This window comes from Gavia stellata, chromosome Z (assembly GCF_030936135.1).
Source record: "Gavia stellata isolate bGavSte3 chromosome Z, bGavSte3.hap2, whole genome shotgun sequence".
Lineage (NCBI taxonomy): Eukaryota > Metazoa > Chordata > Aves > Gaviiformes > Gaviidae > Gavia > Gavia stellata.
The window spans coordinates 14,489,303-14,507,302 of NC_082637.1; the positions used below are offsets into that span (position 1 = coordinate 14,489,303).

General features: G+C 34.5%; 1 protein-coding gene across 1 annotated transcript in view; it reads left to right on the forward strand.

Annotated features, from left to right (window-relative positions):
- The window catches only part of NIPBL (NIPBL cohesin loading factor), a 99,715-nt gene that overhangs the window by 52,612 nt on the left and 29,103 nt on the right, over positions 1-18,000 (forward strand). The window contains exons 10-21 of the mRNA XM_059834341.1: positions 2,415-2,597; positions 6,502-6,699; positions 6,883-6,954; positions 7,037-7,126; positions 8,315-8,418; positions 9,920-10,006; positions 12,257-12,488; positions 13,193-13,344; positions 14,155-14,235; positions 15,271-15,371; positions 17,236-17,374; positions 17,585-17,667. Coding sequence (XP_059690324.1) covers positions 2,415-2,597; positions 6,502-6,699; positions 6,883-6,954; positions 7,037-7,126; positions 8,315-8,418; positions 9,920-10,006; positions 12,257-12,488; positions 13,193-13,344; positions 14,155-14,235; positions 15,271-15,371; positions 17,236-17,374; positions 17,585-17,667 — 1,522 coding nt within the window. The remainder of the gene's footprint in view (positions 1-2,414; positions 2,598-6,501; positions 6,700-6,882; positions 6,955-7,036; positions 7,127-8,314; positions 8,419-9,919; positions 10,007-12,256; positions 12,489-13,192; positions 13,345-14,154; positions 14,236-15,270; positions 15,372-17,235; positions 17,375-17,584; positions 17,668-18,000) is intronic.

Sequence of the window (18,000 nt, forward strand, 5' to 3'; positions counted from 1 at the left end):
CAGAAAGGACGGGGAGTCCTTTTCCATATATATCACAATTGTAGATACATGTTCAGTCATGCTTAACTCTTTTGTACTACATGAGTAAAACTTTTTTTAGATTTGGTTATTTACAATCCTCAGCAGCTAAGGAAACTGGGCATGCAGCAGACTTGCTCCAGGGAACATTGTGACAGAAGCAAAAACTTTAAAGATAGCTTATAGAGAACTTTACAATAATTCTATTTGTTCTCTTTTCTGCTGTTCCCTACTTGAATAAAGAAAGCTTTAGATATTGCCTAATAAAAGAAAAAAGGGTAAGCTTATACTGTCATCCAAAATATCTGTAACAGGAGAGGGTGAAATTCAAGCGTTAGTTGAGTTTAGCACTGGAGAACATAGAAAACTTGGCACTTTTGAGAAGGAAATAAAGTAATTTTTCCAAATATTTAAAGTAGTTGGCATTTTTATTTTTTCATTGCTGTCTAATTAATACTGTGGTAATTAATTTATTCTTAAAGATTGAGTAGTGTTCTACCCTGGGTAACAAAACCAATAAGGAAAGCAAAAATAGATTTTTCTAGGAGGTGGGAGAGTAGTAGCCTGTGATTTTTGTTTGTTATTTGGGGATTTAATGCAACTTCTGTTCCTTTACTTGTAGCTGACTTTTGCAATGTCTTTGTTTGGTCAGATTTACTGTAGGCTTTATGCTACTTTATGCTCTATGCTCACTGATTTCAGTGAAATTACCAATAGTGCATAAAATTGAGAATATGTGTAAGAGAACCAGAATCTGAGGCCCTCTAGTGATTTCACCCGTGGAAATTGTCTTAAAACTTGTGTATGTGAATTTTCCTGTAGTTTAGGGCTGGATGTAAGTTAAGTCTCTTCAGGCACTGTATAGACATACAAAAAGACATGAAATACTAGTCTGGGGACACCACCACTCAGGTGCATGTTAGGCAGTATCCAGATTAGACCTGGCTGTCATCCAGTCAGCTGTTAGTACACACAGAGAAACCGATCTGTCTGTGCTGGCATAATTCTGCCTATCTTCAGTCAAGTGCCCAGCCTGCAAAGAATAATCATGTCACAGCAACATGGTCAACCACACTGTGAAATGTTTTCTGGTATTTTTGAAAGCAATATTGAGAATTTAGTTAACTTCGGCAGGTGTTGATTATCTAAGGATGCCAACTTAAATAAATAAGAGTAACCACAGCATGGAGGAAGCAGGGACAACTTTTGCTGTCAGTTTCACTTCATAGATATTTCCCTACCTCAGTTCAAAACCCCCAATATTTTAAGTTAATTTTCTTTTTTAAATGCACTTAAATGAGATGACATGCTGAACATACTTGAGAATTATAGAAAAATAATCTTCTGATCATTAGTTTCATTGCTTGTAGGCATTTTTTTATGGATGTAGTTGTATGTGAAACCAGTAATATATGAGACTTTTTTAAGATTTTGTTGCTGGAAACTATTTTCTCATATTAAGGCTCTTATAATTCCAGTTAAAGATGTTTAAAGAGAGAAAGAAAAAAAGAAAAATACTACTCTTGGATTAGAAGATAGGATATTAGTGTAAAAATGGAAATAAATTTTAGTAAATTATGTTAGTGATATAGTGAATGCAATTAAAAAGTGAATTATCATCCAGAAGATTATTTTTTTGAGTGGGGAGAGGAAGAGAGAGAGAGAGAGAGAGAGAGTGTGTGTGTATGTGTTCTAATCGTAGTTTCAAAATGCGATGAGAATGGTGTGATGTTGTCTGCCTATTTACCTCTGTGGAAGAGAAACCTGATGTGGTCCAGCTAGCTGTTTGTCTGTATTAAAAACCTTTCAACTTTGCTTTGTAACAAAATCAAGCAAAAATTCAGGTTGCGGGTAGGAGGTAAGAAAAAATCTGAGGCAGAGGTTGGGCTGTCAATTATTTGGCCTGTATTTCGGGGTAAGACCCCAGAGGTTCTGCCACAGATTGTCCCTACTTACTGGAAAAGGGAAGGTTATTGTCTTGTGTACACTAAATACTATGAAAGAGAATAAACAGAACTGTTAATGAGGCACAAAGAATCCTTGATTTACCTACACTGTTAGAAAACCTGTTAAATTCAGAGGATGACCTGAAATAAGACTAAATTTTGTGGAAGTAGAGCAGCGATATCTTTTTACAAAGGAAATTCACCAGTTTTGATTTGTTTACATTTATATGCCTGATACTTCGTTGAAGGGGATGTGTATGCAATTTATTATGTTAATTTCTAACTGTAGTGTGAACAATAAATGCAACTTTAAAAAGGGCTGTCAATTACATACAGGTATATCTAACTGTGGTATTATTAGTGGATATACTGTAAGTGGTTCCTGAGATAGTGTTGGGCCCTTATTTTATCTTCAGGTTCACATTTGCTCTTCTTACTCTCCATTAATAGGTAGCATAGATCAGTCAGTGTTAAAGGAGTTGCCTCCTGAGCTCCTGGCAGAAATTGAATCCACCATGCCACTTTGTGAACGTGTGAAAATGAACAAGCGCAAACGTAGCACAGTTAATGAGAAACCAAAATATGCTGAAATCAGTTCTGACGAAGACAATGACAGTGAAGAAGCTTTTGAATGTAAGTAGTGCATCATTCTGTTCCTACTGCTAAAGCAAGCTAATATTTTGCTTTTACAAAAAGATACACTTTTTTTTAAGTTGGCTACCCTAACATGTATGAAAACAACTTTGCTGTTCTGACAACTACTTGGCCAAGAACCCTATTTTTCTTTTAAAAGAAAAATTACTTGATTTCAGTTTGTCACTCAAGATGAAAAGCAGCTAGTTGTTAAATTTCTTTTCCTAATTACCTTATGGGAAGCTGCTGCCTAGATTTTTTTTTTCCAGTTGTACTATGAAACATTTCTAGCCAATCAAATTAAGGAGAAAATCCTCTAAAGCAGCACAGAAAAGTTGCATACAAAGGTATGCAAAGAAAACATTCAGTAAACAAATTTTAAATTATTCTTAGTTTTATTGATAAGAAAATTGAAGGATCCCCTCTTGAATTTTTTCTGACATGATAAACTGAGAATCTTACTGCCCAGAAGTTTCTTAAAATATTTCTTCTTCTATTATTTATCTGGCATATTGCTTGAAAAACTGGAGTTGCTTTTGATGGGTTCTCAAAATAACATTTGCTGATGATACTATTCTTGACTTAACTGTTTTCAAAGGAAGAGAGGAAGCTTGTGGTTAGAATTTTGCTGTTCAATCAGATAAAGTTCCTAAGTGTCAAAAAATTGTTATATGCTTCTAAGGTATGAAGGGTTTTCATACTTGCTAATAAGAGTATAGTTATTTTGTCTCTATGGTAGTTCAGTTAGCCAACACTGAACAGAAACTCTATTAAAACAGAGTGAATCAGTTCAGTCTGAGTTAACATCTTAGCTGTGTTACCCATGCAGGGCTACAGGAGAAATGCATATTGCTGTTAACCTGAGAAGGCATCTTGCTTTTAATGATTTTTTTTTTTCCCCAAGTTTAGATACTTTCCAACTTTGCTTATATAAACATCTTACTGAACTATTGTAAAACAGAGTGTTGCTTTTTAGTCTTTCTTAGGATCCAAAAGAGAAAGATTTGTTTGTTCTGCTTTTTAATATGTTTCAAGTTCTTGACCAACAGATATGCAGTGCCTATGCACACATACGCGTAAAGATTATAATAGTAATAAGGCTAATCTTTATCAAAGAAACAGAAAAGAATGTCCTTTTGTTTGTTTGTTTTTCCTTTTGATTATAACTGAATAATGCTGCTTTGAGCATGAGTATGAGATCTGGAGGTAATTTGTAATCAGTCTTGATTATGGCAAAGGATTAATGATGACTTGCTTCATTCCGGATTCTATATTCTCTGTTCACCGTATCATATCACCTGTTTCTGATGTTAATAATCTGGAACAGTGAATTAAAAAAAATAAGTAAAGCAAAATTATTTAAGTTGCTTGGGAATGGAAAGAATTATCAAGAATTTCAGATACCTTAATCTACCTGTTAGCCACAGAGGCTGTTGAAATTCTTAAATACGAAGTAAAGCAAATTAAGGACAATTTTCACAGTAATTACATGCTTTAAGGGATTCTAGGTTCATTATATCCACTCAAGAGATCTGGCCGTCATTCTAAACAATTCACTGAGGATGTCTGGTTTAAAAATAAATTATAATATTTCTCAAAGGATACTGTAGAAATGAACTGAGTTAAAACAAGAGGCAAAATGATCAAGAGAATGAAAAATTTGTGACAAGTACACTGAATAGATTTGTATTGTTACAAATATGTATTTCAGAATTCTTTTGGTTGTCTAAAATTTAACTTTAAAAAATATTAAATAGTGATTGGTATAGAAGAAGAGAAATTTTAGTATCTCATGAAGGAGGGACATTCCATTAAATTATGAGAAATTAAGAATTGATGAAATCATTCTCATGCAGTGTTCTAAATGTGTCATTGCATAAAAGTTTGGCAGAATTCAGAAGGAAATTGGGTATTTATATCCTGAATATTCTTTATTTATTTATGAAATCAATAATAACTCTTGACATCTTATTAATACTTAAATCTTTAGTCAATTTTACCTACTTCAAAATAAATTTTGTAGAGCAGTGATTGTGAATAGCTGTTCCCATGTTCATCTTATTTGCCTTACAGAGCCAGCACAACTGTAACACATTCTGTTTTGTCATGCAGCATTGATAAACTGGTCAATTTAAAATTCTGCTGGAAAGCAATACTGGAAGTTACTTTCCTCATAGAGATATAGCTGGGGTCAGAATTCATCCTACAGAGCTTAAATTGATACTGATGATTTGTAAACTGTGGAGGCAGATGTCATCCGCACAGAATACTGTCTCATGGGGGAGGAAGGATCAGTTAAGACGTGTAAAGTCTTTTCATGTAAAACACTTACTTTCTTCTCCAGTACGCTTACTCCAGGTATCCAAGATGGCTCTCCATTTCTTCAACTGCAGTTAACTCTCAACCATTTTAGACAGTATTAGTAGCTCAGTTATCATGAATCTGACTTACTGCCTCCAGAAGCAAGTCTGATTCAGAAGCAGTACAGCTCAAAGCCTGAACTGAGTTATTACCTTAAAGACTTGGACCACCTCTACAGAAGTTCTGTACTACATTTTCAGAAGTGGGAGCACTCTAGGGTGCAGTGAAAAGCATTAGTATCACCTCAGGTTTAATGGGTTTTTTTATTAATTCTGAGCCTGGGCGGACTGTTGACGAGGTATGACTATATCCTGGTATGTTTCCTATGCTTCTCAATAAACTGGGATTGTGGGAAGAACTTGTCAGTTCAGTTCCAGTTCTGTATAAACACATGGAGCCATTTTGCTCAGAAATAACCCTATATAGAGTCATACCGCTCTAAACTTTAGGAGACTTTGGTAGGCACACACACATGTCAGGGCTGTTATATACAGGTTTACAAGCACAAACTCTGCTAGTCTAGAATGTGATGTTTTGGAGCTGTTTTGATCTTCACAGCACAGCCTGCGTTAGACATTGGTTTGCTAGCCCAGTTATACTTTTACATTAGATAACGGAGAGTTGGATGATTTCATGGATGAAACTACCTCCTCCTTCATATCCTTTTTCTATTACATCTCAGCACCCTCTCCCCTTCAAGACACACAAGATTTTCTTTGTAAATAACAGAGAACTCTCCATTCCGCTCCCCCACTTTATTTCCACCAGATCTCTGTTTCTGTATAGAACATTTATCCCAGTTTTTTCAGCATTCACTTCTGCTGGGCTTTTCGGTTCTGACTGAAAACTGGCTATAATAACCTTCTGTGGTACTGACTTGTTGTCTGGCCCAGAATTGTGACTCCAGCTTTCTCCTTTACACTGAATTTCCTGCAATATATATCAAGACAAAACTTTAGTTCTTTTGGCAAAACAGAGTATCTTTAAGCAACTACATTGCCAAGTCTCATTGGAACTTGCTGTGTTAGATGGGCAAAGCAATCACTGAATTGGAATGTGGACACCCAGTAATAGTCACAATTTAGGTAACTGAAGAAATTATCTCAATGTTCCCTTATGAAAGGATGAAACTTACTTTGATTTGTTCCATTTTCCTTTCTTTGCTTAAAAGGACAAATGGCCTGTAAATTTGTATTTTTAAATGTTTACTGGTGTTCTTGCCAGTTTCAGGTACAGTTTTCATGTAATTCAAAAGAAATCTTCAGAATAATACCCTAACAGAATTTTATGTAATAATATGTTCTTTTACAGAACATCTATACAGTGTTTAACTTGAAAATCATAGAATCATAGAATCATTTAGGTTGGAAAAGACCTTGAAGATCATCAAGTCCAACCATAGACCTAACACTGCCAAGTCCACCACTAAACCATGTCCCTAAGTGCCACATCTACACATCTTTTAAATGTTTAAAAATGTTTAATTCTGAGCTATTAAAAGTAGAATTTTTGTACTTATAATGAAAATGCATTTCATTTCTAGCTTCTCGTAAAAGACATAAAAAGGATAGAGATGAAGCTTGGGAGTATGAAGAACATGACAGGAGGAGTTCTGGTGACCATAGGAGAAGTGGTCATTATCATGAAGGAAGGAGGTCTTCTGGTAGTGGCCGTTACCGTAATCGCAGTCCCGATGACTCTGATATGGATGATTATTCTCCTCCCCCTAGCCTCAGTGAGGGTAACTGATCATTTTAAAAATTTAATTTTATTCTATAATACTAGTGCATTTTTAACGGGTATGTTAAACATTTTAAAATAGACATCTTTACATGCAGTATTGACTACAAGTGTAAGAAATGTAAATAATCCTTTATTTCATTTTTGAGAAAGTGTTTGTTTCACTCTCTATTCTCTTAATTAGTGGCTAGAAAAATGAAGAAGAAAGAGAAACAAAAGAAGAGGAAAGCTTATGAACCTAAACTAACACCTGAAGGTAATTTTAGATTTACTTTCTACAGTTTATCTTCTCTGTTTTGTATAAAAAATAATTATTTATAAATTTCTTTTTTCACCAGAAATGATGGATTCTTCGACTTTCAAAAGGTTTACTGCTTCAATAGAGAATATTTTGGAAAATTTGGAAGACATGGATTTTACAGCTTTCGGTAATATGTCAGAAATTTTCAAAATGCTTTCCCCAATTAGAAACACAAAAACCACCAAAAAATTTGTATCTCAGTATTTTCGAATTTCCGTCTTGGTGATTTAATTGCCTGTGATATGGGCATACTGTATTTATATGGTTTCCATCCTTGAGTGGTAGCCCTTACCTTTCCACTTTCACTTGCTGCTGCAGGAATATCCTCCTTCCTCCTCCCTGCAGAATCCAAAAGGGGCGTAAATCATAATGAGGCAAATAGTAGTCCCCTGGAGTGGAAAGGATACCTCTTTGGGATGTTATTAGGGTGTTATCTTCTAAACAACACTAACATGATTCTTTTGCTAGTAATGTCAGAGGCATATAATTTTGCATGCTTTGTGGTCTTTGACCCGACAGAGCTTGATTATTGAATTCAAGCAGCAGAGTCCTTATGCATTTATGGCTGAGGCTCTGAATCACTATATGCTACTTTTCCATTTCTGTGGAAAACCAGCCACTTAGCGTGCCTGAGGAAGTAGTTCAGGTTGACCAAGGTGACTTTCTGTTGAAATGGATAATAGAGTATTCGTTAATTTTTTTTTTTCCTACAGTCTAGGATTACAACAAGGGGAGGAGCATAGTAAACAAATCACTACAGTTTTTAAAGCGATAGTGTATAAACCTTGGACTTAAAAGTGAAGTCATTGGTTCTTTCTGTGTCTGATAACATCATGGGTTTCTTGTAAGGTTAAATACAATTAAGACACAGTGTATGCCAAGGTACTTAATTTCATATGTGTTTTTCATCTATTGCCCTTCCCCAGATTTGAACTTTAGAATTAGTACTACAATCATTTAAGATTTATTTTACTGAAATGAGGGTGATGGCACAAGACCTGCAATAAATGGAATTTGCTATATTAAAAATTTTTAGTTTATGACTTTGAGAAATGGATGCCTCATGTTAGGGTGTTAAATGTTATTTCAGAACCAGTCATTTAACAACTAGTCGTTGTTTTAACCAAAAGTTGTCATCGTCAGTCTACATTAGATGGAACTATTAGATGCTAACTATTTGGAACTATTAGATGCTAGCTGTTTGGAAAATCCGTTCTTTTTCTTCGGTTGGCTTTTTCATATTGGCTGTAAAATACTGATTTCCTTGAAGTCTAATTAGAAATACGATTGTTAATTTTTGAATTTTTTTTTAAAGGCGATGATGATGAGATTCCACAGGAATTGCTACTGGGAAAACATCAGCTTAGTGAGTTGGGTAGTGAATCTGCAAAAATCAAGGCAATGGGCATTATGGACAAGGTACATCTTCATAGACTTTAAGTCTTTTTGAACATACAATTTTGATAAACATAGAAAAACTTTTGTCCGCTGTACTAACATTCCACCTTCTTCAGGTATGCATGTGACAGATACTGTGAACACTTGTGCTTCTGCTGACTTAGCTAAGTGCTTAAAAAGTTACCACATGAAGCTGAGACATTTCTGTTGAATGGTCCTCTCTGTGTCAGTGCTGACTTTAGGCCAATACGTAATACCCATGCCTGAGCAGTAAAATCTAAAATAATTCATCTACTTCCACAAAAACACATCAACCTATAGGCTTTGCTCCTTACAGCTGGTGTTCAGCAAACACAGTAAATCAGAACCTGCTGGCAGAGTAGAAAAATCCACCCTTTCTGGTACATGCCATCAGTGCAATGTAAATGTATGATGTCCAGCCAGCATCACACTGAATTGCCTGCTTCCTCCGTCTCCCCAAAAAGGCCTTTCAAACGTGGAAGATTTAACACCCCCAGTGATAGTAAGATTCATTTTCTGTAGACTGCATATTGTGGTTTCTTTGCATACTCTTCCAGACTTCATTTCAAGGGAACTTTTTGTTGTTGCAAACTGTTGGTATCACACTTCTCAAAACAATGTTCTTGCTTTCCTTATCTTCCTGGAACTCTTGTCTTTGAGCAGTCTTATGTTAAACTCTTACTCTGCCTGCTCATGACCACTTACTATGCTTATGAAGCGTCTGTGAAACCACTTATTATAAAAGTCACTCTGAAGGGTTTTCATTAAGCCAGAATTTAGATATTCTTCCTGGACTTTTCTTCAATCTCCCTACCTTCCTTTGTAGCATGTTGTCAGCCTGAGCATTTTTCTTTCCTGATAGTTCTCACACTTAACCTCTGTTCCCTATTTTTCATACATACATAAAATCAGAATTTTGTTGCATCTAAAGGTGATGCCAATAGTATCTGGATGAGTGAAACTGGCTCACCTTGAGTTTAGCATATTCTACAAATTCTTTAATCATGATTCTGTAGAATATCATTAAGTGAGTTTGAGTTACTTTTTTTCAACATGCTAGTTCTTCAAAGTTAACATTAATACTAAGAATACATTTCCTTTTTCTTAGCACTCAGCTATCAGGAAGTTTTATTTCTGTTTGTTTAAGGAATTTGGATTTTCTCCTAATAAAGCTGCACATGGTCAGTTAGAATTTGTGAGTGATGCTTGGATTAAGTGTATAACTATACAACATTACTGTCAGATAGGCAATTTTAAATCTATTTCTACCGATTTTGCTGGTTGAAAATGCAGTTTGATCGCAGACTTAGAATATATTTCACCTCGTTTAGTTATATTGTCAGCATTCTCAATCATGCTGTGTCAGAAACCAAATTGCTTACAATTTAAGTGTTTCAGATTGTATAACAAGTTCTATCCTTCATCCATGGACATTATTTTCAGCAATTAGGAAGCCTTTATGTTCCTGCAGTTTTTTGATGTGTTTCTTTTTTTGTTTTAGCTCTCAACAGATAAAACAGTAAAAGTCCTGAATATTTTGGAGAAGAATATTCAAGATGGATCAAAGCTTTCTACATTACTTAACCATGTGAGTCTCAAATTACATAATTTCACAGCATTGTGTAGAATAGAGTTTTGTTCACTTAAGTCCTATTTAGTGATAATTTCAAATACTGTGTATGCGTGTGAAGGGAATTTCTGATATAATATGTATGTGATTGAGATTGCCAGATTTTAAGATTTGAAGTAAAATTCAATTGATTGTATTTTTTCAGTACTAAACATGGTTTACTACAGTACTGATAGATAACAGGTATATTGGGAGCAACTGAGTTTTCTTTTGTTTCAATTCTCAATATTGTCGTTTCATCCTGAAATATTCATGGTAACTGGCGTAATTTGCACCATTGGATATTTCTTTGCTACTTTTGCTAACAAGTCCATATAACATCCATTACACGATGAAAGAAGTACTACAGCTTTCACGTAGAGCATATTGTTCTCGTGAGCATTAAGAAAGGAGGAAGAGCTTTGTTTAGGTCTTTTCTTACGCTGCAAAGTTAAAGTTGTCAACATAAACACAATTAACAGGAAGTTTAAGATTTTAGAGCTTTTTTTCCTGATATACCTGAAACTACATGGGGATTTTGAGTTTTTATGAGTTTGGTATGTTGTAGTTCACATTTCATGTATTTATTAATTTCTACACTTCCTAGTCAAAACAATATTCTAGCAAGGATAGAGTTCTTGAGTTTTATGTAAAAAAACCCCTTGATCTGCAGAAATAGAGAGTAATTATTTATATTGGAAAGGAAGAATTTGAAGTTCCAAATGAAAACCAGAGGCACATTATTTGTACATAAATACTTTATCTAGATAGTGTGTAGGGTTTTCAGAGTTTCAGTATATGGTTCTAAATGTCTTTAGCAAATGAAGAATAAGTGAAAAGAAGGTGCTGGTTTACCTGTTCTACTTCACTGTGATGAAGTCTTTATGCTAATGCTTTTAAAGTGATATTTTTCTTTCAGCTTTTTGTAGTAAAACTGAAGATTATTAAGCAATTAATGAAATTGTCCAATGATTGCAATTCAGAGACAAAGCTTAGATTAAAAAGAGAAGCAATCTTCAGACAAACAAGTTTTAGATTTTTCTTAAAACCTATTAAACGTGATTCACAATCATTATGGCAAAGAAAGCCTCTGCTAAGGAGTAAGCTTACTCCTTTTACAGTGCAGTGAAGTTATCCTATCTCCATCTCAGGATGTTTTTCAGAGGCAGAGTGCACTTGCGTATTCTTTTTCTTTCCACATTAATAAGCCAAAAAAAAAAAAAAAAAATTAAAACTACTTGGGGTTTTTTTTTAAGCCTCATTTGTGTAAGGAACAAATTTACAGGGATCTCCTGATTTGCAGATTTCTGTTGATTTTACAGTTAATAGATCATATATATAGTGCACTGTGGTATTGTTTTAGATTTCCTTACCCCAGAGGGAAAAAGTTGATATGGTTTCACCAACCCCTTATTTTTACAAGGAAAGCCAACAGTGTTGAACTATGGTGTCATACAGGCAAGAAAGATTCTTTTTCTCTATAGGCTATGTCTGTACCGGAGAAGCTGTGAAAAATTCTACCTGGTTTTGCTATAAATAACGTTATTACAATATTTGAGTAGTACTGGGTGGTCATAATTAACGTCATGCGTGTTTGGTTTTATAACTTGTCTCATGCATGTTTGGTTTTGTAACCTGTACAAATGCAGAAATAGAGATTCTGTACCCTGTGTGAAATCTAAATGGACATACTTGGTAAGATATGTTTTAAACCCATTGATAATAGATGGGTTGGTCTATAAAGCAGAGAAAGTTGTTTACTTGCGAGTTTCATGTGACTTGTAACAGTCTATTTGTGTAAGAGTTCCCTCTAGTGGCAAAAATCAGACTGATCAAAGCAGCAGCGGGTGTGCATAGGCCACTGAAGAAAACACTAGATGAATAAATTTAGATTTTTCTTGAGGTACATCAGTCTTAAGTAGAGTATGTAGCAATCTTCCCTCACAGTGCTTCCCAATGATACACAGAAAGCTTCTTCGTGCTTTAGCAGAAGAATATAGTGAGACTTTGAAGACTTGTAACTTAGGGATACATATTACAAATATATTGCTATTAAAACAAACATTAGTTGATCTCTAAAACAAACTATTTTTGTGTCAAAAGGGAAATAACAACATATTATACATGCATGTATGTAAGTATATTAAGGTAATGTTATTATCTTTTACTTGGTAAGGATAAAAATCTGACTTCTTGTTCACACTATCCTGCTTGTCTTGCCTGTTACAGAACAATGACACTGAAGATGAGGAGAGATTATGGAGAGATCTTATTATGGAAAGAGTGACGAAATCTGCTGATGCTTGTCTTACTGCTATCAATATTATGACATCACCAAATATGCCTAAAGCTGTATATATTGAGGATGTAATAGAAAGAGTTATTCAGTACACAAAATTTCATTTGCAGAACACTCTTTATCCTCAGTATGATCCTGTGTATAGAGTGGATCCTCATGGTGGTTAGTATGCTAAGAAACTTTAAAAAATCTTTCCACATTAAAAAAATATCAAAACATGATCTACTGTATGATGATGCAAGTGATAACGACTTTCTGGAATAAGATTTTTATACGCAACTCTTATACTGATAGTTATTCCACATCACATACAGCTTCACGAATTAATGCTTTGTGTTAGTTTGAGGATGATGAAATATAGAGTAAAAAAACAATTAATGAAATGCATCCTCTGAATAACTTAGACATACAACATCTTGATTTACCGCAATAATGCAAATGTAACCAAAGTATGTGGACTAAATTATTTAGAAGTTTGTCTGAAGTTCAGCTTCTGTGTATAGTAATTATATGTAGGAATAATTCATTTTATAGTCATAATCTCTGTGTATATAATGATTTATTTCAGTGAAAACTATTTAGCATTTAGCATTTTGTCACATGCATACCTTTAGATGCGGGTGTCCAACTTCAAGAACCTTTTTCAAAATCTTGGATCCCGAATTTAGAGGAATTACAAAAAATTAGTATCACGAAATTCTTTCTTTCCAGCTGATGCTACTAAATAGTTTTTCATCTGTAAGCAATTGCTTTTACAAAGCTGTAGTCATGCAGTTGTTTTGGGAACACACTTTGACGAAGATCTTCTTTCTAGTATTTGATGTGAAACATTGAAAAAATTAATAAAGATTATTTTTATTTTCTAGGTGGTCTTTTGAGTTCAAAAGCAAAACGTGCCAAGTGTTCCACCCACAAGCAAAGAGTTATAGTGATGTTGTATAACAAAGTTTGTGACATTGTCAGCAGCTTGTCAGAGTTGCTAGAGATACAGCTTCTTACTGATACAACTATTCTTCAGGTAAGTTTATCAGAAGAACTGCTGTCTGATAATGTTTGTTTTTCTTTTCCCAGAGAGAATGTAGAGTATGATTGTCTCAGTGACATGAAGTATGAAATCACTACAAACTTTTGAATTATTAACATCAGAGTGACTAGTTTGTTGTGTAGTAGGTAATCTGCAGGAGAAGAGTGTTTAATACTCAAATCTTTAATGCCTTTTTTTGTACATGTAAGAAAAGTTTAACCTGATTGGATTCAAATATAAAGTCATAGAATCATCCAGGTTAGAAAAGACCCTTAAGATCATCGAGTCCAACCATAAACCTAATGTTGCCAAGACCACCGCTAAACCATGTCCCTAAGCGCCTCGTCTACATATCTTTTAAGTATCTCCAGGGACAGTGACTCAACCACTTCCCTGAGCAGCCTGTTCCAATGCCTGACAACCCTTTCGGTGAAGAAATTTTTCCTAATATCCAATCTAAACCTCCCCTGGCGCAACCTGAGGCTGCTTCCTTTCATCCTGTCACTTGCTACTTGGGAAAACAGACCGACACCCACCTCTCTACAACCTCCTTTCAGGTAGTTCTAGAGAACAATAAGGTCTCCCCTCAGCCTCCGCTTCTCCAGACTAAACAACCCCAGTTCCTTCAGCCACTCCTCATAGGACTTGTTCTCTAATATCCTTTAATAACTTTATTGGCAAATAATATGAAGTAATACATCTTGTTGAATACCTTACCTGATGAATGAATAACCTACTTGTGAAACTGCATAAATATCAGTTTGTTAGTCAAATATACTTACAATAATTTCTTTCAATTGATAGGTATCGTCCATGGGAATAACACCTTTCTTTGTAGAAAATGTCAGTGAACTACAGTTATGTGCCATCAAATTAGTGACTGCAGTAAGTACTTTTTAATTTGCTGTTTCATGTTCCTGTACTTCTGAGAGTTATTAGTGCATTTGCATAGGCTGTATTTTCTCTCTGGTAGAGAATTGGAGTTTGGAACTAATTTTGTTCTTGCGTGTTTTTACAGTTCGGTATCATAATCTAGGAACAGTACTAAATCTACCTGAGCTGCCCCTATTTACAGAGTACTCTATAGAAAGAAATATCCTACTTCAGCAGCGAACTTCTTAATTCTGGTTATGTCATTTAAAGTGTAAACACAAACCTCTTCCTCTTACCTGTCCTTTCTTGTCTTAAGAAATCTTAACAATGTGGTTTTCCTTATTTCCTATGTTAAGATTTGAATTTATGCAATGGAATAAGGTGTAGAACTAGTAGGGTACTTTTATGTAATAGAATAAATTATTTTCCTCAGAACAGGGGGCTATGTGAAAAATTCATGGGACAGATAAAATACTGTTTCAGGAAAAACAGATGTGCTTGTTCAAGTGGGAGTTCTCCATCTTTGTAAGGATGATATACTCCAGTATTCTGCCTGAAGAAAACAACAGGCAAACTGTACAATCCTGACCCTGTAAATTGAAAGAATTTGTCATGTCAGGCAAACATTAAAGCTTAGGATATGAATTAAAATTGGTTTCTCAAATGTGCTCTACAACTATACATGTGTTCACGTAATTTATGTTACCACAGAGTTTTGCTCAGTACTGTTTGATTTTCCTATACAGTGTTTTCTACCGTTGACAGAAATTTTTAAAACATAAGGTATTTTTAAGCCCTATTACACGTTTATGTTATTTGAAGATTTTAAAAAAATCTATATTTGAAAAAGTTTTCATGTATTTTAAAGAAACACTTGCTTTGAAAAAACAAAGTAATGCATTAAAAACAAGGTATGCAATAATTATAATTTATTTCAGTGTCATGTAAAGTGTATGTTTCTATATATAATTTTTAATGATATATTTAATAAGCGATATTTTGTGTAAAAATAAATAATTTTCTAACAATCCTGTAACTGTTAAATAGGTATTCTCCAGGTATGAAAAACATAGACAGTTAATACTAGAAGAAATTTTCACTTCCCTTGCGAGACTACCAACTAGCAAGAGGAGTTTGAGAAACTTCAGGTAATTTCTGACATAGATTAAAAACTTGTAGACAGTAGCATTTACAGTTTTGTAGAGGTAGGATTTTAGGCTTTGGTATTAACTACTACTTTAAAAATCTGCGACTCCACAAGCTGCACTTTATTAGAGGTTGGTATTTCAAAACAATGAGAGCAGAATTTTTGTAATAATCACTGTTTCTTATACCATCGTATTTGTGCCTGCTTACAAAAATAATTGAAATACCTTATTATTTGTCTCACTAAGTATGTAGGTGATTGTAATGTTAGTGTGCATTCAGCATTTTTTTGTTGGAAAATTCTTTGTTTCTGTTTGTATGGAGTTACATAATTTCTTCATTGCTAAAGTTTAATAGGAAAATTCTGGCTGAATTTCTTTGAGGACACACACAGAGTACTCTTTCCAGGAAGGAAATCAATCTAATATGCCTTTGAATGAGTTTCATTTAGGAACTACTCTGTTCACTTTAACTGTCTTTTAAGCACTTCAGCTGGATTTCAGTGCATCTTCAGAATAATAGGATAGGTTCAGGTTCAGTCTGAGAAAGAATCTGAACTGAACTGGATTTCAGTTAAAATTGAGGTTGGGACACTTTAAATGATTCTAGAACATTTGGTTTTAGTGTCGATTTTGTTCCTTGCTTGCATACATCTTGCCCCCAGAGACAGACAAATTGTCAATTAAGTATGTTGTCCAAGCCAGGGTGGATGAACAGGAAATATCCAGGAAAAGAAATACACTGAAACTTTGAAGTTGAATTCAGTGACCCTAATGTTAACAGAAGTGCTTGTTCCTAGTATTTCCTATTGTTTTGGTTATAGACATGAGAGAGATCTAGCAAATAGGAAGGTGGTAGTAATAGGAGCATAAATGGTAGATACGCTCTTTGAATTAGGACCTGTGCCAGAGGAAAGTCGCTATCTCAAGGCCACAATGACTGCAGTGTTGATCTGTAGATTCCTAACTCTGGTCTGTTAAAGGGCATTCTCTAACTGTGGCTACAGTCATGAAGGGTACAGCTTACACAAAGTTTGATATGAAAAGTTTTTCTCTCTAGAAGTAGTGAAAGATAACTTCATAAAGATAATAATTACAATCTATTCTGTGCCCAGTTAGAATTTTGATAATTTGGGGAGAATTATGTCAGGGATTATCACCTTTTCGTATTGTTAAGGATAGCAATAGGTGGTGTTGATGTATGTATGGGTAGTAAACACCATACTATTTCTCAGGTTATAGCATGGGAAGAATGTGGAGTGTATTCATACTGGTCTCACTAACTTAAAGACACACTTAAGACACCCTTACAGACACTTGTACAGTGAAGTTCATAGTCTGTTATGTTACTTCAGATTACCATAGGTGTAACCCTTGTAGAAGGCAGTCCAGGTCATGGTTACTATTTTCTGTTGTTTAAAGGTCCTGCACATTTCACATACATTAAATTACATACAAGTAATAAATTATTAGGGCAATGGTTTGGTGTATTTTTTTTGTCTTGTGTTGGAAATGGATATGGCATTATACGTAATAAGCCTATTAGTAAGTGCCTTAGCATGTAGGTGTTTGATTTATTAAATATTTCTGTAGATTTTTTGGCTGCTAAACTTCACAGATGCTCTAATAGCCCATCTGTGGGCTGTTTCAGTTTATCAGTTCTGCCTGAGAATAATACTTACTGGTTTTGTTAGGCCAAATCTTACACTGCATAAGAGAGAAGCAAATGACAAGATGAATGTCTAGAACATGGATTTCTAGCTGTGGTAATAATTTTAGAGAGTTATTATTTGGGACCAAAAATTTTTTGTTTGTTTTGTCTGTTTTATTTAGTTTTAGTGTTAACGCTGTCTTTTCTTATTAACAGGTTAAACAGCAGTGACACTGATGGAGAACCTATGTATATTCAGATGGTAACGGCACTAGTTCTGCAGCTTATTCAGTGTGTGGTGCACTTACCATCAGCAGAAAAAGATTCTAATTCAGAGGAGGAATCAAACAAGAAAGTAAGATATCTTTTAAAAGCCATAATTTTTTTTTTTGTGCAGGAATGACTTTGTGTGTTTGTAGGTGTAATATTTTATTATGATGCTTTAGTAATCAAACATTTTCATTTTAAGTCTGCTGTAATTATTTGATGCATGAGAAATGCTGATCTGGAAATCATATTTCTGTGTATGCTAAAATAACAGACAAATATATTGTGTTATTTTTAGGTGGATCAAGATGTGCTTATTACTAACTCATATGAAACAGCCATGAGAACAGCACAAAACTTTCTTTCTATTTTCCTTAAGAAGTAAGTACTGTTGCATCCTTTAGCATATTGATGAAACCAACTCCAAATAAAGTCTGTCATACCTTAAGACAAACCTAATCGCTTCACAATGATGAGTACCTATTCATAAAGTTATTTATAACAATATACTTCATAGATCCCTAAAAGAGCTACCTGTCTGGACAAAAATCTTTATGGAACAGAAATTCTGCTCAGAGTTCTCTATACATTTAAGAATCTGTTTGATAGTACATGTAGCATCCTTTTATTAGGGGTCTGTTACTCATCTGAAGCCTGGAAGAGAAGGCTGAGTATTTAAGCAATGAAACCATATTCATTTAGTCATCAGAATGA